The 25,665-nt window shown below is 43.5% G+C and overlaps 1 protein-coding gene across 11 annotated transcripts in view; it reads left to right on the top strand.

Annotated features, from left to right (window-relative positions):
* Nucleotides 1-751: 751 nt before the first annotated feature.
* The window catches only part of LDB2 (LIM domain binding 2), a 307,232-nt gene continuing 282,318 nt past the window's right edge, over nucleotides 752-25,665 (top strand). For 3 of the 11 annotated variants that reach the window (XM_081148000.1, XM_081147999.1, XM_081147996.1), the window contains exon 1: nucleotides 989-1,294. In XM_081148000.1, coding sequence (XP_081004126.1) covers nucleotides 1,163-1,294 — 132 coding nt within the window. In that variant the 5' untranslated portion in view covers nucleotides 989-1,162. Of the gene's footprint in view, nucleotides 1,295-25,665 lie in introns of all 11 variants that reach the window. The other 8 variants (XM_081147998.1, XM_081147995.1, XM_081148003.1 and 5 more) reach the window with 6 other exon arrangements.

Genomic DNA, 25,665 nt, shown 5'->3' with positions numbered 1-25,665 from the left:
CAAAATAAAGACCCATCTCCATCAGAGTTGGGCATGCTGTTTGGGGATGAGCCATTCGGTATCTGCATTTCCCACTCAACTGAATTTTCCAGGTCGTTTTGGTGGCAGTGTTCTCCTTCTTGCTTTTTCTATCTTGTTGGGAAGTCTGCTTCTGGAAGTTTTTAGGTTTTTTTCCTCCTGGGGAAAAAAGGCCCTTGCTCCATGGATGTATCTCAGGCAGTCAACATTCTCAATCATTGCTTGTAGCTGAAAATGCTTAGGCAACCTGAATCCAGGCCCCCTCAGACCTGCTTGGAGGAAGCCTTGGGAGGAGGAGGGGGGCAGTGATTGGGGAGGCCTGAGAGTGAGGAAGGCTTGAGATGCAAAGACTAGGACGAGCTCTTGGAACTACAGCAATACAAACAAAACTACAGAGGGAGATGAGAGCTGGGGGGAAATCTTTGCATGTCAGTGAGCCGCCTGCTCCCCTGTGGGGGACCAGGGTGCTCTGTTTCCCTGTTTTGTGGTAATCACATTTCTGATACGTTACAGCAGTGTGGCTGTCAGGGGTGAGTGGTCAGGCAGCCCCTTAAACCACCTATATGCTAACATGCTTAGCGATCAGGTTGTGAAGGGTCCTGGCTGGAGGAAAAAAATTAAAACCAAACCTTAGACCCCTGTCAGGCTGTGAGGAGAATTATATTTTTGAACTAGTCTACAGTGTGGACAGGAAATGACCTCTCCACAAACTGCTTCTTTAAAAACAAGCAGTGGTGCCTAAAGCTATCCAGCTCCTCTCTCTCCCTCTCTCTCCCTTTCCCTCCCTCCCTCCTCTCCCTCCCTGCCCTCCCTCCCTCCCTCCTTCCTTCCTTCCCTCCCTCCCTTCCTCCCTCCCGGCACCCTCCCTCCTCTCCCGGCTCCTGCTCTCTCCCTCTCCGCGCTCTCCCTCCCTCCCTCCCTCCTCCCCTCCCTCCCGCTCCCTCCTCTGCTCCCGCTCCCCTCTCCTCTCGCTGTAGAGGGCTCCGAGAGCAGATCCCAGCCAGTGTGCTCAGCCTGCCTGCCTGCTGCCTGTGTGTGAGCGCGTGTGCGTGCGTCTACTTTGTACTGCGAGGAACACAGCCCATGTGCTCTGCATGGACGTTACTGATACTCTGTTCAGCTTGATTTTGCACAAGCAGGCAAGATGTCCAGCACGCCACACGACCCCTTCTATTCCTCTCCGTTCGGCCCATTTTATAGGAGACACACACCCTACATGGTGCAGCCAGAGTACCGAATCTACGAGATGAACAAGAGGCTGCAGTCTCGCACCGAGGTGAGTGCTCCAGCCCCGGCGTGTGTTTGTGTACGTTTCTTGAAAACTGTGTCTGGGCTTTTGCCAGGGATGCTGGCTGAATTCGGTGGGAAGTGTCCCACTAGGTACCACCACCTATGTGGATTTGAGCGCCGGGAAGAACCCACTAGTTTGAACGCTGGGTTTCCAGGCTCAGCAACTCTTGGAGCTGGGGACAGTTTCTGCTGGAATCTTGAGACAGACAGCCCAGCACTTGCCTCACAAACCCGGTCTCCAGCGGTGCTGCTGTCCCAGACCTCCGGGGTTTGCAGGCGCCCAGTCGGTCCCGCGAGCGCGTGAGATAGAATTCCAAGGGATTTTGTGATCATTTGAATCCGGCAAAATAATTTTTTAAACAAATCCCAGAAGAGCTCTGCTTTGACCTGCATTCACTTTTTAAAGTGATCAAAATCTAGATGAAGGGGGCAGAAGAGTAACCCCGAGTACTTTTCAGAACTAGCCCTGGGGGGACATGCTTGTAGATTTCCTTCTTAAATTCTGAAACCAGTTGCTTGGGGCGAGGGGGCTCTTGACTTTCTCCGGTTGTGGATGGGAGTGTCTCCTAAGGGGTCTACCTTCCTCAGGAGCTGGCTCAGCATTCAAGCCAGCCCTAGGTTTTGCATATTTGTGATTTTGTGCCTGGGAGACAGAGCCCCAGCCCACGGGGCCAGCTACTCTGGGAGCTGAGGGGAGAACCGGACTTTCAGAACTTTGTAAATGCAAAACTCCAGGCTGCCTCCTTCCATTTAAATATTTAATGCCAGTTGACTTTTTCTGTGCTGGCTCAGCTGGCAGGTCCTGCTCCTGGGCTGTCCCCTGCCTGGAAGTTGGTTGGGGCTTTGTGTTGAAGTGTTGTGAGGAGGAGTTCCTGGTAGGTGCCCCAAAGTCACTTTAGGAAGTAGAGATCACTGGGAATTCAGTCTCCTCTGTAAAGATCAAATACCCGGAGGGTGGATGGCAAAGAGATTTTAGGAACCAGCTTTGGTGGAATTTTAGATTGAAGGGTGACTCAGCTAAGGTTGTGTGATAAAATAAAACACACTTGCTTGAATTGTCAACAGCACCATGGCGAATTCATGACGTTTACTGTATTTAATACAGCTAACGAGATGTGACCTGCTTTCTGATTGGCTAACTGCTGGGCAAGGACTGATGTTTTTGTTTTTTATAAACTGGTTGTCTTTGTCACTGCTATTTTCTTTATATGCTAATAACTCCACAGACGTTAAATATAAATGATGACACTGTTGCTTTCCCTAGAAGTCAGTAGCTTTACAGAGGCATACACTGTTTTGCTTAGAGTGGGGAGCTGTTGGCAGCCAATGACACTTGTGTGTGGTGTTGTGTGTGTAACTGTGTGTTACAGTTTGTACATTTCATTCAGACCTTTGCCGCTGTGTGTTGGAATCTTAAGTTCTTACATGAACTATTGGTTGTCATAGCTTGCTTTCAGAATTAAGAGTATATGAAATGTCTTATGGTTCATGCCCACATTAATTGCAATGTAAATTTGAAGTAAAAATGTCTTAGAAATATGTTTAGTTCTAAAAAAGAGACCAGGGGCCATTATGGCTCCATTCTTGAAGAGCAACAGGATTTAAAAATAACCTGTGTCCACTTTATATTTTGGAAAGTTCTTGAGGATTGTGGAAAGAGGTTTTCTCCCACCCTCCCTGGTTAGGCGAGCAGGCAGGTCTCTCTGGAAGCTGTGTTCACTTCCTTGTGTCCCTTCATTATCACCTGGCTAGTGCTGAGCTAGGAGGCTCGCCTGGGGGACGCCTCCATCCTGGCCTCAGAAACATCTGCAGGATGCCACAGGGTCCCCACTTATTTCACAAGTCCCCCATTCATGGAATGTTTCTTAAAAATGACACATTATTACCTTTTTTTCTTTCTTTCTGAGAGCTAAACTCAGATATTCCTAACTTTTGGATTATGGGGCATTACTTTTAAGATTTCCCTGAGTAGAAAGGAACTGCTTCATAATTCAAGAACCTGGAGTGGAAAGCTTGCTAGGACAAATCTTAAAACTCTATGTCAACCTCTCTGTGACAGAAAAGCACTCTGAACTTTTTTCTGGTGTGTTCTAGAGCCAACCTCATACATGCCCTCCCTTAATTAAATCTTTTCTTTAATTAACCAAACAATTGCCCTGACACTTCTTTTCTCTTTGCCGAGTAGTAAATAATGTCACAAACCCAAAGCCAAACATTATTATTTTTCATTCCCTATGAAAGGAGAGAATTATATAATTGCTCCTAAGATATTTATTTAATAAGAAATTACTTTATTGATATTTTTAGAAAGAGGGAGAAGGAGGGAGAAAGACATCAATGAGAGAGAAAATATAGATCAGCTGCCTCCTGCATGCCCCCTACCCAGGCTCAAGCCCTTAACCGTAACTGTAACTGGGACAACACCCAGCCAACTGAGCCACACCGGCCAGGGCACTCCTAAGATATTTAAATAGTCACATTAAATATTAAATTTGATCCTAGTTTGTAACTGGAAAAGAAAATATTTAAAAAAAAATAACTTTTCATGAGAAAGTTATATTGCGCCTTTACCAACGATGATTATTTATGATAAAGTTCTTCGGAGCCAGAGAGGGCTTGGTTGGGATAAAATACAGTAATACCCAGCAGGAGTTACCGGTTTATTCACATTAAAAAATCCTGTAGATTGTGGTGCAGTTACTTTTAGAACTTAACTAATGCGTCCAACCACTTTGGGCAAGAGAGACTCAGCTTCCTCCTCTCTCCCTCCTGGCCCCGGGTCCTGTATTACACCGTGTCATTTCTGAACACCACCCCCACGTGCACATCTGGGCAATACTCTCAACCTCCCATTCCTTTTTCAACATTGACTTGGCTAGAAGGGAACTGTAGCTCGTCCTTTTGTGATGAGTGAATTGTAATCGAGTGTGTGGACGTTTCCTAGAGCCTGCCTTCTTTATGGAAAAGAAAGAGGGTAGTGAAGAGCCCTGGTGGGTGCTTACTCCTACTCACTTGCTGACCCTGGGCAACCTCTCCTGGGGATTTATGCACTTATTCCAGTGAAGTCAAACCAAAGCCCTTCAGAAGCTCGGGGTGGTTGTGTTTAAAGAGCATTAGATTGGGCAGTGGTCCTGTTTCTAACTTGTTTCTATAATTTACTCACTGGTTGGTATGGACCTTGGTTCCCTCATCTGCAAATTACCTGCAATGCCTGTGAATTTAAAAGTTCTGATCCTTCTAGAGCCCTGGGAATGGTTTGCTTTGGTATGAGAAAGTACTGTGAACTAGAGCGAAGTGGACATTCTTTCTTTGCTAATGGTATTTTATTCAAATTCACAAATGGTGCCGAGATAATAGGGTGACAGTGGAGGAAATGTTGAAACAGAGGCCCCGCCACTCTTCTTCAAAGCTGGCTCTTGGAGCAAGGAATTCCTGGGACAAAGTAGGTACTCAATAAACATTCGCTAACTAACCCATGGACCACTGAATTAGTAGAGGGAAGGGGAGGGTTTGAGAGCTATATCTTTGAAATTAGTACTTTTGCTGAGAAACACAATCCTAATGCCTTTGGGAGCCTGGTACCCCCGAAGCTGCTCTGGGCACCTGCCTCCCACTCCCCTAAAAGTGCTCCCTCAACATCCTCCACATTTATTTCATCATGAGGTAATTTAACTTTAGTGTCTAAGAGATTTTAGAACTTCATCTCCTTTTCAAGGAATATAGATGCGTGGCAAAGCAAACAAAACCCCAAAGCATGCTTTAAATGCTGTTGGCTGTTTTGGCAAAAAACATCTTTGCAACGTCAGAATCTCAGTGGAATTTCCTAAAGCAACGTGTGGGTGTTGGCCCCCTTTTTAAGTGGAATTAAGAGGAACTCTGAGATCTGCGTCACTGTGGGTCACTGCAATTCCCAAGCAGTGGGAGGGGTGTCTTTTCCCATGGTGTGTGCCACCATGACTTGACCTGGTGTCTCCCCAAATTCAAGCTTTTGAAAGGTCTTGCTGTCCCCAGTGGGTTTCGGAAGAACACAACTGCACCAGATACAGTTCAGCACTGCACACCGAGTGCAGTCAGATAGGGTATGAAAATATGCTCTAAGGACTTCAGGATTTGTTCTGCAAAAAGCTTCAAAAAATAACAAAAACTTTTTTTTTTTTTTTTTCATTTCCTGAGGTCTGTGCTATGGATTGAAAATATAAGGAAAATACGAGGTGCATCATAGGGACCTTCCTTCATTTTCAGCGAAGGGTTTTAACTAATGTTGGGTTGCTGCAGAATTTAAGAAACTTTATCAAGTTGTAAAAATCCTTGTTTATATCCTTGTTGTTGAGAACTTTCCTATACCTTATTGCCTCATTCAAACGACAAAAAAAGTCTCCATTCTAATGGAGATGTTTTTAAGTAAATATTTTCATATCAGGATGCTTATTTTAATAAAATACCACAAACATCAGGGAAGGGTGGGTTCCATTATGCATTTCTTCTGTTTTGAGATTTTTTTTCCTTTTATCACCATTACACGCCCCACTCCAACAGAGCAATGTGATCACAACTGGAAGCTGCGCAAGCAAGGATTTTATTAGAATTTCAGTGTTTAGTTTTATAGGGTTTAATATGAACGTTAAAAATGTTCGAAGACCTTGAAATTTAAATCCCCTGCCTTTCACCCCTTCTCAGCTCAACTCTTGAAGTCCCCGGGGAGGGGGTGGAAGGGGGTGGGGGCTCCCAGTCTTTTCTTTCAGCTACATTTTTATATACTTCAGTCACAGGGTTTCAAGTTGTAACATCATGTTTATTCATGGACTAGCTCAGTATCCTTGATGTTCAGATGGAGTCTAGTTAAAATGAGATTAGGTATTTTGGATAGGTGGGAAAAAAATGAAAAATGCTTGGTGATAACTTGGAAATTTTTTTCCCCCCTAGAAATTTAGAAATAAAAATGCTGCTGTTACTCTCAGGCATATGAATGATTTTCAGTGTTAAACACAGAACTTTCCAAGTTTTGCGAAGGGGGTTGGGGAGGAGTGGGGGGAGGGGGATTGGTAGTGGTAAGGAAAGCTATTTTGAAAATGTTAAATGAAACCAAAAGTGCAGTTTTAAAAATGAGAACTTGCAAACTGTTATTTTTCAAGCTCTCTACATGGCCTCGGAAAACACACTGCAGGACTCTTGTCCGGATTTTATTTTCCTGAGGTCTTTTTTTTTCTTCTTTCCATTTTCTTACTATGGGAACTGTTTTTAATTAAAAATTGCTGCAAACTAACTATTCGTAGGAGGCCACAGAGGGAAAAAAACCCTCTCAACTCACATTCAACACAGATTCTCATCTGCCTAAAATCAATGCACATTCAAATTTCTCCCTTTTTGGTGCGTGAATTATGATATAGGGTATAAAACACTATGCATTTTTTGCACATTTAGCTTTTTGTTTGGGTTTCAGAGAAAAATTAATTTAAATTGTATGGAGAACGGGGCTATAAATCTCCTTTTATTACATTTGTCCACGTGAACTCCTTTTTCACGAGGAACACAGAACACTCCCTTTCTGAACAAGCTAACAACACATAAAGCAAACAGCCTCAAACATTCGACTTTGCAGGTCGTCAGGAACAAGATTCATAAACTCACTTATTTGGATTTGGTTGGTGGGTCTCAAAATATAATCGATCTGGGAAAACACTCTCTTTCTGAAAGTGTCAGACAGCAGAGCTTTAGAAACATTCCGCTGATGTAGATATTGTACCTGTGCTATTTTCTGACCAAGAAATTGCTGTTCCCTTTCCCTCCCTCCCTCCCTCCCTCCCTCCCTCCCTCCCTCCCTCCCTCCCTCCCTCCCTCCCTCCCTCCCTCCCTCCCTTCCTTCCTTCCTTCCTTCCTTCCTTCCCCCTCTTCTTTTTTTGATTAGTTTGATCCTAGGTTGTTGTGTGTGTTTTTTAAAAAAAGTTTAAATTCTAGCAGCACGCATCTGAACATAGGCAACTATTAACATTTACAACAAAATTCCATCATTGCCCAAGAATTCCCATACTTCGGGCAATGACAATACCAGAGCCTGAACACAGAGAGATGATGGAGACCTATTCTGTCACCCGGAAGCTTGCAGCCGGTAACGAATGGAGACACGCAAACCAGCTCTCACAGGGAGGTGCTGTGACAGATCAATACGCAGCGCAGTGTGGGTGTGCACACGTTTCTGAAAGGTAGTCGTGGTGACCATAACTAGCGTCGACGGAGTGTTTAGTGTGTGCTGGGCCATGGGTCAAGGGCTTCCTCTAGGCCAGCTCGAGTGACCCTCATAACCACCCCGAGAGACAGGTACTGTTAACATCGCATTTTCACTGATGAGGAAAGAGAAGGTGACCTAAGTTGTCCAAGGTCACACAGGTGGTCGTTTAGTTTTAGGGGTCGTGCTCTTAACTACGCTGCTATAGCACCTCTCTTGAGATAAGAAATAATAGCTAGGATTCTCATTTCACGTGTGGAAATTTGTTAGGTAAATATTCATTTATTTCCTGGGACAGGCTGACTTTGGCAGTGGCTGGGAAGTTGACCTCATCCACCGAAGTTGGTTAGACTATTTGTCTCTCAGAGCCCTAATTTCAAAAAGAACCATGGGAAATTCTAAAGGCTAGAGCCAGAGATGGAACACATATGCTATTTATTGAAAAAAGAACCAAAATGATGCTCCTTATTGAAGAACGAATACCTTTAATACTCCTCGAAGTCGCATTATCTGAGTCACTGGAATTGCTACGGAGTGTTACACATAATCATCTAAAAATTTAATTATTTTACTTAAACAGTACTTCGATTTCCATCTAGCTCTTCACTCTTCTCAGGCGTGCTCTGTGGAAGATGGCCTTTTCATTGTTTTAAACAGTAGTCGGATGACTATAAAAACTATTTCGTTTTGGTGGTGCCGCCCCCTCCACGTGTAAGTGAGATGAAACTAGAATTGGAATTGGGTGCAGTGTTGGCTTCCTTTGCAGGTAATCAATTAGGAATCTAGAGGAAAGAAAGGCACAGCGGGAAAAGCGCTCCCAGCATGCTTTGGCTCCCACTTTCCTGGTCTGATCCTTTCTGGAGAGGCAGTCCCTCCACACAGTGTGTCTCTGCATTTCTGCGGGGTGGGGTGGGGGGGTGATGCTTCCCTTTCTACCCTATAGCCACCTGTGAGGCCAGTGACTGTGAATACCTGCCGACTACTGGAGATAAGATGGGTCTCCTCATTTGACTCACCCCTAAGCCCAAGAGGCATGCATTCTGGTTCTCTTTAACAGACAAGGAGACTGAAGCTCAGGGAGGTGCACTGAGTCCATGCGTGGACATCCCTAGAGGCTGGATCTTCTCACTCTGCCACTCAGTGTTCTCCCCCAAACCAAACTGAACAGCGCACCCTGCCCCCTCTCTACCTCCACCTTGACCGGCCTAATTTGTAGTTTTAGTCTTCCAGTTAAAAGTAGAAGACTTAGAATTAAAGGTCTGGCAGACCCCTCTGAAGAAAAAGGAGACCTGCCCTGTTGTGGTGACATCACAAGCCCCACCTGGTCTTCAGGTTCAGGATGGCCTTCTAACTGCGCTCCCTCCTTCCACCCTCTACTCCCCACAAGCAGCCAAGGTGGTGTTCGTGGAGCACAAAGCAGACCCTGTCACCCCCCCTAGTTTCCCTTTGCACCTAGAATAAGTTCCAAACTCTTTGCTCTAACTTTAAGGTCCCATTTATGTCTCACCCTCGATGGCCCAGTCTTATCTCCTGCAGCCTTTCCACCGGACTCCAGTCACAGGGGCCTGCTTTGGACACATTACTTGCCAAGCTCATTCACATCTCAACACCTGTGCCCTCAGTGGTAGAAGGGACACACGGATCCTTCCATAGTAACCCATGTGGGCATGGTGTTGGCGCTATTTGCAGGTAATCAAATATCTTGAAGAAAATAATAGCAGCGAGGCTGAGTCCCAGGGCTTAGTGGTTGCTCTAGGGAGCAACTGAAAGGTCCCCTTCCCAGGGAGCCCTTCTTCCTTGATCACCACAGTTAGAATTAGCCCCCTACCCATCCCTTTCTATCACATCCCTGACACTTTCCTCCGTAGAAACTACAGCCAGCTGACATTTGCTTGCTTGTTTATTTCTTAAGCGTCTGCTTGTCCATGGAAGGTAAGCTGCGCGAGGGCAGGGATCTCCTTGGCCTGGTTCAGGTTGTCTCCCCACAGCACATACTTGATATGCAAAATATATCTGTGAAATAAAGCAAATTAAGTTGTACCAGCACCATCCAGACTGACCGTGGGACCTGCCCTGAATCTTACCCACAGTTACCTACACTTAGAGTTGGGAGGGGATCTGTGAGCCCGGCAGCCGGCGAGTCTTCACTGATGCAGCTCAGTCAGGCCTGCAGGCCGGGAAGCCTGAGGAGGAGACTTTCTGCGGGGAAGGCAGTATTGGCCCGAGGAGTTTGCCCTCTGCAGGTTGGGAATCCCCCGGGAATCTCTGAGCTCTGATTAAAAATATTTGTACTTATTCTAGTGTTCTTTTCTCACTTGATGTTTCTACCACTCCTGCCTCTTTGGATCTATCTACCTGGGGGCCCATAGCCATGAATTATGATAAGACTCACGATAATACCTTACATTTCCTGGAGCACTTTGCATTTTAGGAAAGTGCTTTCAGGACCATTAATTAGCTTATCTGAAGTGATTTGCACAACAAAATATGGGATGTTATATTAGTATATGATGTTGTGGTCTATGGTAACCTTGTGTTTGCTAATTGCATGGTGGTAATGGTGGCGTGTGTGTGTGTGTGTGTGTGTGTGTGTGTGTGTGTGTGTGTGTGAGATAGAGAGAGAGAGAGAGAGCTACGGTCACTCCAGTCAGGTTGTGTTTGTGTATGTGTTTGTGCATGTTATGGTTGGGAAATATGCACAATTTTTTTCCACCAGTGTTTTTTTCCATGGGAGTGAAAAGAGTGACATGCCTGGAATGTAAAGATTCGGACTGAAGTATGACTTAAAATAAGTCAAAATTTGGATCCAAGTTCTGGTTTTGCCTCTTGGGTGCTGTATGATCATAGGGAAGCTTCTTAACTTTTCTGCACCTTCGTTTCCTTAACCCAAGTTTTAGGTTAGGAGTGAGTAGCTAATGCATGGAAATGCCTGGTATATAGCGAGTGTTCAGTATGTGCTCTTGCTGCTGCTGTGATGATATGCTGTCCTTACTCTGCATCCTATAGGCCAATTAAGTACTGTAAGTAATGTAAAACTTTGCTAGATTTCTGAAAAATGCCTTTAAAATATTTTTACATGGCCTGCAGTAGCATATTCAGTTTAATAAGCAAAACTCGCAGTGATGTGTTATAGGACTTGTGGGTTTGGTGTTCTCATGATATGATAATGCCATCAGGGATTCCCACCTTCATGTAGTCATGATAACACAATGATCACATACCCTCTTGTGGCCATGCTCTCCCCCAAAGTCCAGGCTATCATTATCTCTTAGACATACCTGTGGAAAATTATTAAGAATTGACCAATATATGGGACACTGGCACTGCATTCTTTTTGGGAAATGCTATATTTCCATTTGCCCCGTGTAAGAACTCAGTGGAGACAACTGAGCATTGACACGTTCCCCTGCCCCAGTGCTTTTGCAGGGCCATCTGAGAGGGGGCCACAGGGGAGGCCTGGGGAGCACAGGCCTGCTGGCCTTGACTGGCCATTGTGTCTAAAGAGGCGCACATCTCAATATGCAGCCCAGCTCAGACTTCTCCCAGAGAGCTGTGTCAGCACTGGTCAGAGCCTGAAGCACCCCCTGTGTGTCTGGACTGATAACAGCCCTGCCAGTTGATCTGCTATGACACCTTGTGGCTCACTCTTTAAGGCAGTGAAAAGGCACATGGGTGAACAGGTGATGTGCTGAACGGCACCAAATGGCACCCTGCGGCATCTTTCTAGCCTGAGGGATCAGGTCGATGGGTAGTAAAGCTGTCTGATTTGTCCCACTAATTTTGGTGTAGAGCCTCCTTGATATTTCAAATTGAAGTTTTAAAATCCCATATACCTTCCTATACTTCATTTCATTGACCAGGTCACCCAAGATTTTTATTTAGAGTTCCACATTAAAATTTTTTAATCAACCTTTCTATAGAACTATCTTACATAGCTCAGACATTAAACTGTTTGCATGTACACACACACATTTTTTGGGGGGAGAGGGTAGTGCTTGCTAAATTTTGCTTCCTGATATGGGTCAGGAATCTTAGGATTCATGAAGATTTCATCTTGAGACTGAAAATCAGTGTAGACTAAAGCTAAAATAAAGCCAAACTAATAAACAAGGCTGAACGTTTGACAGTACATACACACACACACACACACACACACACACACACACACACACCCACCCCCCTCCTTCTTATACCTTATAATTTTAGCCATAATGACCCTGCAGTTGGCTGAAATTTCTTGCTGGAAATGAAATTAAGCAGTTGGTGCTTCTCACCTGCTTTTGAAAGGTTCTGATGGAGAACATTTGATGGAGCTGATGTCTTCCAAATTAGCAGACTCCTAGAATCTCAGGGCTCGAGTAGACATGAGAGATCATCTAGCCCAAGCCCCTGAGTTTGGAAGTCCAGAAATCAGATACAGGGCTCACCTGCACTATGCTGTGCTGCTGATACAGAAATGGTCTTAGGTTTTCCAAATCATAGCACCAGCTGCCAAGGTAATAACCAGGAACTGGACAAATTAAACACTTTTACCAATCACTAATTTGTACTTCAACCTACAAAATCTTTTATGTTTCAAACCCCTTTGTCAATTTTCAGTTTTCCACTTGCCTCAAATGGTATCAATTTTTAGCATCATGCTATTGATGTTGAAAAACACATCACTAACCTCTGTTGCTTTTGAATTTATGATTGTGTTCCTTGCCAATTTATTTAATATAAAGGTGCATATGCTTTAAATATATTTTTGACTTTTAGAACATGGTACATTTCCAATATAGAGTATTTGTAAAATACAACCATGTGCAAAGAGGTAAATACAAATTGTTTTGAATTCTATGCAAAAAATTGTTGTTAGCATTTTATTTTTAAAAAAATGTTTTTATGGGTTTCTGAGAGAGGAAAGGAGAGGGGGAGAGAGATAGAAACATCAATGATGAAAGAGAGTGATTGATTGGCTGCCTCCTGCACACCCCCTACTAGGGATCGAGCCCACAACCCTGGCTTGTGCCCTGACTGGGAATCGAACCTTGATGGCCTGGTTCATGGGTCGACAATTAACCACTGAGCCACACTGGCTAGGTGCTGTTAGCATTTTAGTATATAAGTCTAAGCACACAAAGATCTACATCAACGTTTACATGCTTAGGAACTTACTCAGCACCCTCTAGACCAGCTCTTTTAGCTAAAATTATGAGTATTTCACTGTGTTCTCAAAATACAATTTTGAGTTGCCTGAATTATTCACATATATGTTTATATTTAAGAAAATTAACAACCTATAGAACCAGTAGGCTGGGGTAGAGCAAGTTAATTTATGACCCCATTTAAAGGACATATCTTCAATTCAAGAAAAAAGTGATGTCTCATAAAGTGGGCTGTGTCACGAGGTATATGCAATGTTGTCTTATTTTTCTCATTGGATCGAAGAGATCCTTGGGGTCAGGTTCTATCTTATCCATGTTCGCATCCTTCGTGACAGTTGACATTCTCTGTGGCCCGTGGCCGTCTTTTTTTAAAGCTCATTTCACAGAGGCAGCCGTTGTGTCACTGGATTCTGAGTGATCAGTTTTTCTGTGGGTAGTGTGCGTTTTATAAATAAGCCTCGCACAGGTGATTCTCTTACAGCGCAGTCATTTGTGCAGTAGGACGGCCCGCGACACGGCATCGGCACTAAGTGATTACCTTCCCGAGTCGCGCAGACTTACCTCTCTGCTTGCCATTTGTGCGAGCTGGGTGAGTCAGCTTACCTCTGTGCCCAGGTTGCCCTCATGGGTAGTGGGCAGACGGTGATAGAATCCATGTCTTTGGGTTTTTATGAGGATGGAGCGAGATAATTCTTGTAAAGTGATTAGCATAGTGCCTACGCCCTGTAGTTAACTGTAACTTTTAGGGCTTTTTTGGCGGATGCTGAACATCTACCATACGTGGTCTTCCTGGTCTAGAGAGGAAGAGGGCAGCACCCCCGCCTTGCAAGAGCTTAGTGAGGGCACACAGTGAGGACTCCTAGGGCGGGAGGGTCTTGAGGGCTGAGTGGAAGTTCGCCGTTTGAGGGCGTGGGTGTGTTTTGGCAGGAGCGGCACGGGCAAAGAAACCGAGCCTTGGGAGGTGGCGTTCTGTTTGAGGAAGGGGAGGGTTTGGGTGTGGCCGTGGCTCCGGGCCTGGGGTGTATGTATGAGAGTGTGCAGATGTGTGTAGGGCCCGGTTGGTGGGGGAGGTAGGAGATAACCTGGAGAGGAAGCAGGGCCCAGGTTGTGAAGGCTTTGGCCTTTACCCTTTAGAGACTATTGAACGTCAAACCAGGCCCTGGCACGATTGTTTTTCTCTGTGCCTTGGTTTCCTCCTCTGGACAGTGATACGACAGAAGCCCTCACCTCATAGGGTTGCTTTAGGGACTTTAAGGAGACAAGTCCTTTAAAGCCCTTAGATCAGCACCTGGTCCAGGTACCTTACTTACTATTATGTTGTAAGGATTCAATCACCATTAGCTTCTACTATTGGGAAAAGGGAACTGATGGAGGTATTTTTATTTTTTATTTTTTTGGCCAGGGCCCCAAAACAATTTGATCTGCTTTTGAGCAGATCCCCCTGGTCACTTCGTGGAGGGCGGACTGGTGGCGTGTCTTGGAGCATATTTGACTGCTGAGAGGGAGGAATCGGTGGATGGGGAGATGCACAGAGGAAAAATTGCACACATTTACTGGCTGACTGAGCTATTTTTAGCCTTGTATGTCTGAAGCAAAGGATGGATTTTCATGGCATTTTTTTAAAGATGCAAAATTACCGTAAGCCAAGGTTATGTAAGTTGCCCAGGGATGATTTATTTGCCCACCAGGTGTGGTCCATGAAACTTTTAGTAGGCATGTTAGAGAGTGGATCCCCAGGGCCTCCGGCCCAGACAGAACTGGGAAGCCAGAGTGATGGGCTGTGGCTGCTGGGAAACTCCCTTAGCTGGCAGCCAGCCTGGCACCAGGACCCCAACGTGATGTGGTGGGGAGTGAGGTAAAAAGGTTGAGTGGAAAAGAGGAGGCAGAGGGAGGTGAAGTCCTACCCCTCCAGCACACGCAGCATACGTCTCTGAGCCTCAGTTTCCATGATGGGAACAGTATATCAACATCAGAGGAATATCTTGAACAGTAAATGAGACCATGGAGCTCAACTGCCAAGACCAGAAGCCCTTCCCTTCCCTATGTGATACTCCATGTTGCATCACAGGCCCACAGACTCTTGTTCATTTTAGCGGCATTTCCTGAACTCTTCTCACACCTTCCTCCCTCCCTAAACTTGAGCCTGTGGCCTCGGATAAATCTTTCCCTTTCCTGGGCCTACTTCCTCTTCTGATGGCTCTGGTTTAGATGAGATATGAGCAAGGTTCTCTCGTGGGCTCCAGCGTCTCCGATTCCCATTAGGTGGACTGTTCGTTTCTGTTTTAATCTACACATTAAAAATAAGATCAAGGTAAATCACGCGTTGTCGACGGGCTCCATCCATCCATCCTCCAGCGCTTTCTCTCCCTCCTTCTGTGGCAAGGGATCTTGCTGAGTCACAGCATCTTGCTTTTACACAAGAAGCGGCTGGAGCTAGAGGCCCAGCCCCGGCCTCCTAGAGCTCTGTGCACCATTGTCTTACAACCTGCACATGAAAGGAGCCCGGGGTTGTTTTTTCCTGGCATCATAAAAGAACCTCAGAATGCAAATGCAGGATGTACTAAAATTACAGAGTTCAGTGGGTGCCCGGATGGTCAGTTTTGTTGTTGTTGTTTTTCAAAAGGTTAAAATGTATCTGAACCAAGACTAGAAAATAACCTTAAGGCATTAGGTGATTCCGAAAAGACTGTTAATGCCTGTTGGCTAAGTGCGTTTAACTGCTTGGAAACGATCACTTGTGTGTACTATTTTAAAAACTGTTTTGCTGCGATGGTGATTTAAACCTATTTTTTTCCAGACTCAAAACTTCACGTTTGTGTGTTAAAAAAAAGACTGTATTTGAAACAAATAAACATTAAAACATAGTTTATTATATTTCCAGGCATTTGTCTGAACGGAAACTATGTCAAGACATTTATAGTTAGAAACTGAAATCTCTGCTTTAATTCACTCCATTGTATTTCCAAGGAGCCCAACCATATATAATATTACCAGGTCTCCCGAGAACTCCTTGAAGGGATACCAGATACTGTTGGTATAATGAGGGTGGGGGAGGCAGGGGGAGAATGGATGGGGAATGGTTTCCAGTCCTAATTCTCTATTTCCTGTGATTTTTTTTTTTTTTTTTATGGAGGCAGGGGAAAAGGAAAGAAGAAAGGACTGTTCTGTTACTTTTATTATGGCTTTGATTTTAAAACCATTTAAGAAGTAGCCTCCACAGTGGCACCCTGTGGTGCCCACAATGGGACTGCATTTGCTCACTCATCCCTCAGTAACTTACTGAGTTTTTTACGTGCCCAGTGCTGGAGGACAAGAGTGCCCTGCCCTCAGGGTGCTCACAGCCTAGTGGGGGAGACAGCCTGCTAAACAGGCACTATGGCAAAAGGCGACAAGCACCCTGAAGGGAAAGCCCGGGCTGTCTACTGCACTGAGGATGGAAGGTGCCCTAGCAGAAACTGTGGTATTGATACACACACACACACACACACACACATGTGCATGCATGTGCACACACATGTACACTCATGCTCTAAATTGCTTATGTTATAGAGTAAATTGTGACCTAAATATTCCTAGTATTTTTAATCTAGGGCACTGCCAACTTTTTGATGATGCTGCATATCTGGTGATCTTTAGAGCAATTAAGCTGCTTAAATATCCAAAACCAGGGAGCTACAGCCAGGCAGCATTAATTCCCCGGCGATGGCTGCAACCAGGTCCTTTAACCTATTGTAATCTAAACCGTGGGCGAGGGACAAAGAAAAAAGGCTACTCTTTTCTAAGCCTGCTTAAAAGCCAAGATATGGCAAAAATAATCCTTTTTTCCCCTCTAGGCCATGAGAAATTGTCTGAATATAGGGTAGAAAATTTCATACTTACCTAGGAGCTGAAGAGCAATTTTTGTGAAACTTCCAGGTTGCTACTTAGTGAATCTTTTAAAAAAATCCTCCTCCTACAACTATGGTTTATAGCTAGATAATACTGAGAGAAGTTTAGGAAGAAAACAGATCATACAAAGCCTTGAATAGTTAGAAATCCATAAAGCTGAAGGAAGGGCGCTTGATGAGAAAAAAAAGCAGAATTTCGAAAATTCAAGAGAAGACACAGTGATGTTCATGCTGTATATTTATTGATTGTTTGCGGGTCTCCCAGGTCAGTGCTTTACATCGTTGTAGCAATTAAACCGCCCACCAGTGTGGGAATCAGTAGTATTATCTCCGTTTTTCAGATGAGGAAACTAAGGCAGAGAGAGGCTTAGCAATTAGCCCAGGGTTTCACAGTGAGCAGGGTTCACCACGTCTTGAACTTGAATGTGCCCAAGTTCCTAGCTAATTTTCACATCTAGATTCTGTGAAGTCTCTGGACAGTGCCCCATTTTACAGCTGGAGAAATTGAGGTCGAGGGAGATTAAACCAGGCCTTGGGTCATACCTCAAGGCATGACTGAAGCCTCCTCATTGGTTGATGACTTGGTCTTTGGTTCCTCAATGGAACCAGCACGTGTACACTGAGAATCCACTGTGAGTGTCGCATCACTACAGCCTTTTTGAGCTCAGGGGCCATGCCTGGCTCATCTTTATGTGAACAACACAGAACACAGAACCAGGTACAGAGGAGATGCTCTAGACCTTTCTTGAGTGAATGAAGAATATGAGGAAAGTAGCAGGTCCAGGAACTTAAACTCAATTAACTGTAAGCTCCACACGGACAAGCACAGGGTCTGTCTTTCTAGTCACGGCAGCCTATAGGACATATTTATGTGAGGGGGTAAAAGGTACCCTGTCTGGGAGCCTACAGGCCTTTTGTGCGAAGGGAAGGCTCTCTGGTCTTCTTGGCAGACACTAGCCCCAAAGGGCTTGGCAAAGTGTCTTGGATGTCAGCCCTCTCCCTCCTGTTCCCTTGGCCAGCTGCCTTTGTGCAGTGTGGAAACTACCCAACTGTACAAGGAGGACTGTTTTTATTTAATTTAGTCATCCAGAGTCTAACAAAGGACCTGGGATTTGGTTGATATTCACCGAATATCAATTGAACACATAAGAATAAATTGTTTTCTGCCTTTAGAATACAATGAATACAACAGAGTTTTGGGCCATGTGTCGAGGAGCAGGTTGGAAGAGAATTGGTTCTATGAGGGTTTATAGGACTGGGGTTTGCTGAGGGGGAAAAGAAGGCATGAGATGCCACCGGGCACACGGGTCTGGGGCAGGAATTGGGTGTGGTTGGATGACCTCTACTCAAGGAAGTCTTCAGGTGTGAAGAGAGTTGTGTACCTGAAGGAGGCTCCATTCTCTGTGTACTCTACGCTTGGAACCCAAGTCCCTAGAATACGATGTAAATGGAGTTGTTAAACTGGCTTCTTATTTCTTGGGGAGACATGTTCTTTCCCTACTCTCTCTGTATTAGTCAGGGCTCTCCAGAGAAACAGACCTATAAGAGATATGTGTGTCTAGGACGAGATTTATTAAAAGGTATTGGCTCACATAATTATGGAAGTTGGGAAGTCCCATGATCTCCAGTCTGCAAGCTGGAGACCCAGGAAAGCTGGTGGTGCAGTTGAAGGCCTGAGAGCCAGAGTTAAATCAAATGTTCTCACCTTTTTGTCCTCTTTAGGCCCTTAACTGATTAAATTGTGCCCATGACATTGGGGGAAGGCCATCTGCTTTACTCAGTCCACCAATTTAAATGCTAATCTCTTCTGGAAACACCTTCAAAGATGCACCCAGAAATGACGCTTAAACAGAATCTGAGCATCCCATGGCTCAGTCCAATTGAAATATAAGATTAACCATCACACCCTTTCCTGCCAAAATTCTGCCTTCTCAGGCATAACGGAGGGTAGTGTTAGAGGTCCTTGAATGCTTGGTTGAGTAGTTTGGATGTGACTTTATAGCAACAGGAAACCATTGTACGTTCTTGAATAGATCCATTAAAATCCTATTCATTTGTTCATTAGGTGCATTTATATTGGGTAGGACTGGTGTGTAGAATATAGTTGTTTTTAAAAACAGACATGGGCCTTTCTTGTAGGAAATTGACAACCAAGTAAGGAGATATACAGCCATGAAATGTGCACTATACAACACAGTACATAAATGCACTAGAGGAGTCCAGCATGTGTCTGTAAAGCATAAAAAAGAACCCCGACATACACTGGTGAAAGCTATGGCCAGGAAAGACTTTTTGAGGAAGTGAAACATTAATTGAGATTTAAAGAACAAATGAGATTTAATTAGAAAAATGGGACATAGGTGCCAAGATGGCATTAAAAAGAGGAACTGAGAGTGCAAAGGTCCTGTGGTAGGTGGGGGCCAAGTTATCTGGAGGGCAGAGAGCAAGGAGGAGATGTAAGATGCAATCTGAGGCTGGAGATCCATGTTGAGGCCAATTATGTTTGACTGTGGATAAGCTATATTAAGGATTTTGGCGTTTTAGAAAGTTATCCTAAGAGCAATGGGAAGTGTGCTCCTTTTGACAGAGGTTTGAAAGAGGGTACATCATGAAATGGGTATTTTGAAAATACGACTCAGGCTGCTGAGTGAATGACTTGGAAGGATTTTAATAACAGATGCAAGAAGACGAGTTAGAAAAGAATATTATAGTTTTCCAGGTAAAAGATGACAATGAATTGGATCAACCTGGAGCCCATCATGGGGGACAGATGAGCATGGATGGGACTGTGGTTGGTGATGATTCGCTATGAAGGGCATTGGGTAGGGGAGGTCTCCAGCCTCACTTTAGGGTTACTGGAATAAGGGTGGGGACTTTTCTCAGGCTTCAGCTCTATCCATTCATGTCAACAGCATGTACCTGTGTTCTCAAGCCCCAGTTCAATGTACAGTTTAATGATGTTCACTCTACCTGCTTCCCAGAGTCCACCTGAACTAGCTGAACAGCATCCTGCCTGCCCATCCGTTCCCTCAAACTCCCCCTTCCCCTGAGCTGTGCATTTCCCAAGCACCTGCCCCTTCCTCCTCTGATTAGCTTCTACTTTCACAGCATCTTCATTACTTACCAGTTCAACATTCTTTTTATTTTTTTTAAAGCAAAGACTGATTAAGAGTTCCTTCTCTTCTTGTCTGAACCTCATTATTTTTCTGTTTTCTCTTGGTTATTAGCGGTCCTGTTTTCTCTCAAGTGCCTCTTGTCTTCGAAAAGCTCTTGTGAGTCTCTTAAGCCCACTGGCCATTTTGTTGGTTTGTCTTCTTTCTCCCTCGAAGCCTTGAGTATGGGTCAGAGTTTTCTTCATGCCCTCCCCTCCTTCAGGTACAACTACAGGCACTTCACGACTGTAAGACTGCTTAGCAGTGTCTCCAGATAGAAGCTCAATAAATATTGGTTGAATTTGTTCCTTTTGTTGAATGTGCAGACTTTGATGAAACTTAAAATGCTTCTTGTCCATGCTCTCTTTTACATCAGTATATCGTGTCAGTATGTGCCCAGCTACCTGAATTCATGCTTTCCCTGGGAAGATTCATGAAATAATTTACTCCTCTGTGGTTTTACATCAGTGTGGTAGGTGTTTGCATGCGTGGGTACCCTCAAAAGTGTTGGGTGCTCATCATAAAATGTCCATCAGTTCCATCAGTTCTTACTGAGATACTTATTTCCCAATGAGCTGCTAGATGACTTTTGATGGTTTTGCATAATGGATGTGGATCTCAGGTTCTGTATCTGTTAAGTGACAATGATCGGGGAATACAAAAAATGTAGGGACTTTTGGAGAGTATATATTTATCCTCACATATGGGAACTGTGCTAGATCCCAAAGATGCAAAGGTGACTCAGACTGGAATAGTAGGGACAAGAGGACGATTGTCACAACCCCTTGAAGCTCAAGTTGGAAGTCAAAGGATTGTTTGCCCTGGATTGGAAGCAAACAATCTGGACTGTCTCTGTCACCAGGTTAACATTAAAGGTAAAATGAGGTAACAGATTAAAAGTGTTTTGAGTAAATAAAATTACTTTTAAAATTCCACATTGGGAAGCTATCACTGAATTAGTGGTTAGGAGTCTTATACAATAGGTAGGGCATTTAGTTAGTGGAAGGAGGTTTTTGAGGATTGATGGAACTAGTTATTTCTGGAAATAGCCTGTTGTTTGCTGATTGCTGTTAGTTGAGTCAGTTTAATGCCTTCCCCCTAATGTACTTAGAGATTTGTGATGGAATTATCTATGCAAATTGAACACTTTAAAAAAGCCCTCCACAAACCTGTACATTATATTTATAAACTTTACATTGTACTAAAGTCAGCAAATGTCACAGAATTAAAATCAGTAAATGCAAAAGTGAAGGTTTCCATAGCAACAGTAACTAACCCATATTGCATGTAAAATGGAATGTACGTTAGGATTTACATTTAATCGTCTACCAGTAAAGAAAGATGCTATATGGATCAGGTGCAACATGATATGTTCCGTGACCCCGGAAGCTCTTTTTCCTTAAACTTCAGGCTTTAGCTCCTGTAACCCTTTTGCATCTACCAAGTTTTGACTCCTTGGAGGAAAATGAGGCAGGAGAAACTGGAGGCAGCGTCAGGGCAGAGGTGTGCACCCCTAGGTTTAAATGCAGCAGAACATCACTCTTGCATAAATTATCAATCAACTCGGTAGGTGCCTCAGAGAAGGAAATAGATCCAGAATACTAAACACTTATGAAATTGTTGCATGTGGGTGCTTAAGAAGAATGTCTGTCTCCATAGGCAGTTCATCCAAACCTTCAGTGCCATCAAAACGTGGTAATGCAACGTGGTTTCATGGATGTGAGTTGGTTGTGGAAAGGTCCAATATGGGGGTGGTGGGACTGGAGGCAAAGACATGGGTTGTAGCCCCAGCTCTGCATTCCTGTGCATCGGACCTCCCTTGGTGAACTCTGTTTTCCTCCTATAATGCATCCCTCACCTCTTCCCAAGGACTCTTGATGTCTCAGATCAGACTGGGAGGAGGAAGATGCAGAATACTTTGTAGGCCCTGAGGCTTTCTATGTGGATGAGCTGCTTCATAAGGTGGGCACCATCCCCAAAGGTGGACTGCCTTTGACTGTCCTTGGCTATGTGCCTCCATAACAGGCTGTCTCCTTGCTCCGAAGGCCTTCCCGGCCGTCTGGTCAAGGGCTCTGAGTCATGCCAAGCAGCAGTCTCAGGCCTTCTCATATCAGTCTAGATCAGGAGATGGCTCTGCGTACAGTCTCTGGACAACATTTCCTTTTATAAAATTGGAAGAAATGTTAGTACTGACTAAACATATGATTCATTCTAAAATGCAGTTGATTTTTTTATAATATTTTTTTTCCTTTTTTTTTAAATGTATCTTTCTTGATTTCAGAGAGAGGAAGGGAGAGGGAGAGAGAGAGATAGAAACATCAGTGATGAGAGAGTCATTGATCGGCTGCAGCCTGCAACCCAGGCATGTGCCCTGACTGGGAATCGAACCCTCATCTCCTGGATCCTAGGTCGATGCTCAACCACTGAGCCACGCCCGGCCGGGCATAATTTTAAGTAACATTAATCATAAGCTCCCCCCCCCCCCAAAAAACTTAATGGTTTTTAGCTTCCTTGATTTTGTTCTCTGACATAGAAGATCTGGAGTAGGGCACAGGATCTTTTTATGAAGTAACCATGGCGATTTCTAACAATTTATTTTTAAATCAATCAATTAATTTTGTATAGCTTAAGGTGTTAGAATGAGGTTATCTGCCTCCGACCAAGATCAGAATTTTGCCACTAGCCCAGAAGCCCTGTTCTACTCATAACCCCCTTCCTTGTACAGTATTAATGGGCTTTTTTTGGTATGAACTTTCTGGTGTTTTCCCTTCAAGTTTGAGCCCCTATTTCAAATTCAGCCTGCCTCACTTGCCAGTGACTACCCGTTGGCTACTTTTGGTTCACTTATTTTCTGGTCCATCAGAGGAGCCAGGATTCCTGCTGCTGCTTCCTGTCCAGGTTCTGAAACGTGCATGTCTCATGGCTGTCGGTGGTCTGTCCCACCTGCCTTGTGTCTTAGAGTTCACATCACCTTTTCTTATCACATAGAATTTTTATTGTATACTTATTGAAAAAGCCCATGCAGACGTTGACACTTTATTAGCCCACTCTCACTCTTGTGCATACATAAATAGGAATATGAATGAGAGAAATCGATTAGGTGTTCCTAAGACTTTTCATATTCAGGACCTAACTTTTCAGAATTGTTCTTTGATTCATAGCTGTCCAAAAATTTCCATAGAGTATAAATTCCCTGCCACTAAAACCGTTGGTGAGACAGCATTCTTTAAAATAATGTATTAGAAAAAAAAGCCATTGGTGCTGGGCTCCGAGCAGGCTTTGTGTTGTGTAGAGCTTGCCAAATTTTAAATTCAGTTTTCAGGAATGTAGCTAATCTTGTTGGATGTGCAACCTCCCCAATTCATAGCATGAAACATTTGATTTTGAGAGGTTAAGGAGTGATCCATTTCTTTCTCCCATTCTTTCCTAAGTCATACACACCCATTCTGCAAATTTTGATGCTTTGTTTTTAATATTTGCCAATGCGCAGTGTCAAAGATGGCTTGACAGAGATGGTAAATTAAAATCTTATTATAAAACATACATGAGACTTCAGAACCCAGAGCCATTGATACTGGGGGAAATGTGCATGTTAGAATTAATGAAATTATATATAGAAAGAGATATTTGGGATTTTACTGCACTTGTTTGTAACCTGCTTTCTCACCTTAAAATATATTTCAGACATCCTCTTATTAAACATTATATAAAACTGAACTTTAAGACCTGCAGATTTCCTACCCTATTTATTATGATGATGGGTATCATCAATGCATTTTCGGTCTTGTCACCTAATATTGTTGTAAATGTTTTCCATGGTTTTTTTTTTTGCACAATTCTGGTTTATGTGAGGAGTTGAGATATTTAAAAATGATTCTATCATTGTTTGTAATAGTAAAAAACAGCAATAACCTAAATGTCCTTTGACTGGTAAATGGGTAAACCATAATGTAGTATATCCATACAATGGGGTAACGTTTAAGTCATGAAAAAGGAACAAAATTCTAATAGATACTACAGCCTGGGTGAACTTCAAAAGCATATGCTAAATAAACAAAGTCAGTCACAAAAGAGCATATGCTCTATGATCATGTGGGTGGGGATGGGTGGGGACAGGTGTCCCTGTGATGGACATGAGGTAAATGTGCTGAAACAGGTCATGGAGATGATTGTACAACTGGATAATTTACTAAAAATGAAAACACGTGAATTTTGTGCCTTGCATAGTATATGTACTTCAATAAAACCACTAAAAAAATCCCTCTTCTGCCCAGCTGGGTGTGGCTCAGTGGTTGAGCATCCACCTAAGATCCAGGTGATCGGGGTTCGATTTCCGGTCAGGGCACATGCCCAGATTGCAGGCTCGATCCCCAGTCGGGGGTGTGCAGGAGGCAGCCCATCAATGACTCTCTCATTGATGTTTCCATCTCTCTCTCTCCCTTTCCTTTCCTCTCTCTGAAATCAATAAAGATATATTTTTCAAAAATGTTTAAAAAATAAAGATGTATTTTTAAAAAATCCGTCATATTGAGGCAATTTATCTTACTGTCTTAGAATTACAATTGTTAAAAGTAATATAAAATTTAGTCCCATTCAATTGTAGGTCATTTTCTGAGCTTGTGCAGAACAAGTTCATTCTCTTCTGTAAGTTAGCCCTCTGCTTTCCAGATACTGGGAGCTAATTAGCCCACGACTCTAGGTCTTGTCCTTGCTGGGCTAAATAGTCCCAGGGGACCCAGGTCTTTTTCAGGTGCCACGGAGATGTCCATGTGTGCCACCCTCCTTCACAGCGTTTTACCAGCCTGCCTCTTAACTTGTCTAACTCCCCACTGGACAACGGGCATCTCCTGATTGCTTTCCTTGCCCCTGTGTTGTCAATGGGGATCTTAGAATATGGTCTCAGAAGCAGGAACGTCACCCCACAGGTGATCTGGGCTATCTTGGTTTGAACATGGTGGGTCTTTTGCTTTCTCTGTTTGTTTACAGAGGTCATAAGAAACATAGTTGTAGATTTGTCATCTTTTGCTGAAAAATAATGACAGTTAAGTAACAGTCACAGGCTAGTTATACAACACTGACCAGAAGCTGTAAAATCTTTTTTTCTGTTTTTTTTTCCCCCTTCTTTTACTGGCCTCTAGACTACTTGCAAATGTTCTTGATTGTAACACTATGAGAGGGGTCTGAAGTCCTGCATACCTTTACTTATAACAAAAGATGCTGTAAATTTACCTAAGAATCTGAGAAGACCTATTGCACTCATTCGCTTTTCTAAAAATATTTAAGTGCCTGCTATGTACCAGGCATCTCTTCTCAGGACAGGGGAAAAAGAAGCAGTGTCTAAAACAAAGGCTTTTTTTGTTTGTTTTTGCCATTTTAGAACTTAAAATTCTGTGGAGGAACCAGAAAACAAACAAGTACACAGATGCATGTGTGATAGAGTAATATGTAGTGATCAAATACCATGAACATAAACTGGTGTCGGTGAGAGGGAGCTATGATGGGCAGCACTAATGTAATCACAGAAGACTTCTCGGAGGAGATGGCATTTGATTAGAGACCTAGATAGAGTGAAAGAGTGAAACCACTGGTGTGTGGGTAACTGTCTATTAACTGGTTCTCTAAAAAATAAAAAATAAAAAAATATATATACATATATATGTACATATATATATACATGAGTTTATTATAAATTTTAATGATAGAAAGATATATAGTTCACAGTTTATGAATAATAATAAAATATCCAATACTCTTTATTAGAAATTCTATGTAGCCAATTAATTCTCCCAAAATGCTGTCATTGATTCTTGCTGAACTCTTGTATTCATAGCCAAACTGTAATTTTAATTGACAAGAGTAGTTCTGACATGGACGTTGGCCGATGTTTTCTTTTACATTAATGAAGAGAAGAAAGTGAAACAGCCGATATGGACATGTGAGTTCACTCC

The sequence above is a fragment of the Miniopterus schreibersii genome (assembly GCF_964146895.1).
Source record: "Miniopterus schreibersii genome assembly, chromosome: 1".
In the NCBI taxonomy this organism is placed as follows: Eukaryota; Metazoa; Chordata; class Mammalia; order Chiroptera; family Miniopteridae; genus Miniopterus; species Miniopterus schreibersii.
The sequence above is the reverse complement of the archived record's forward strand: the minus strand, read 5'-3'. Positions and strand labels throughout refer to the sequence as shown.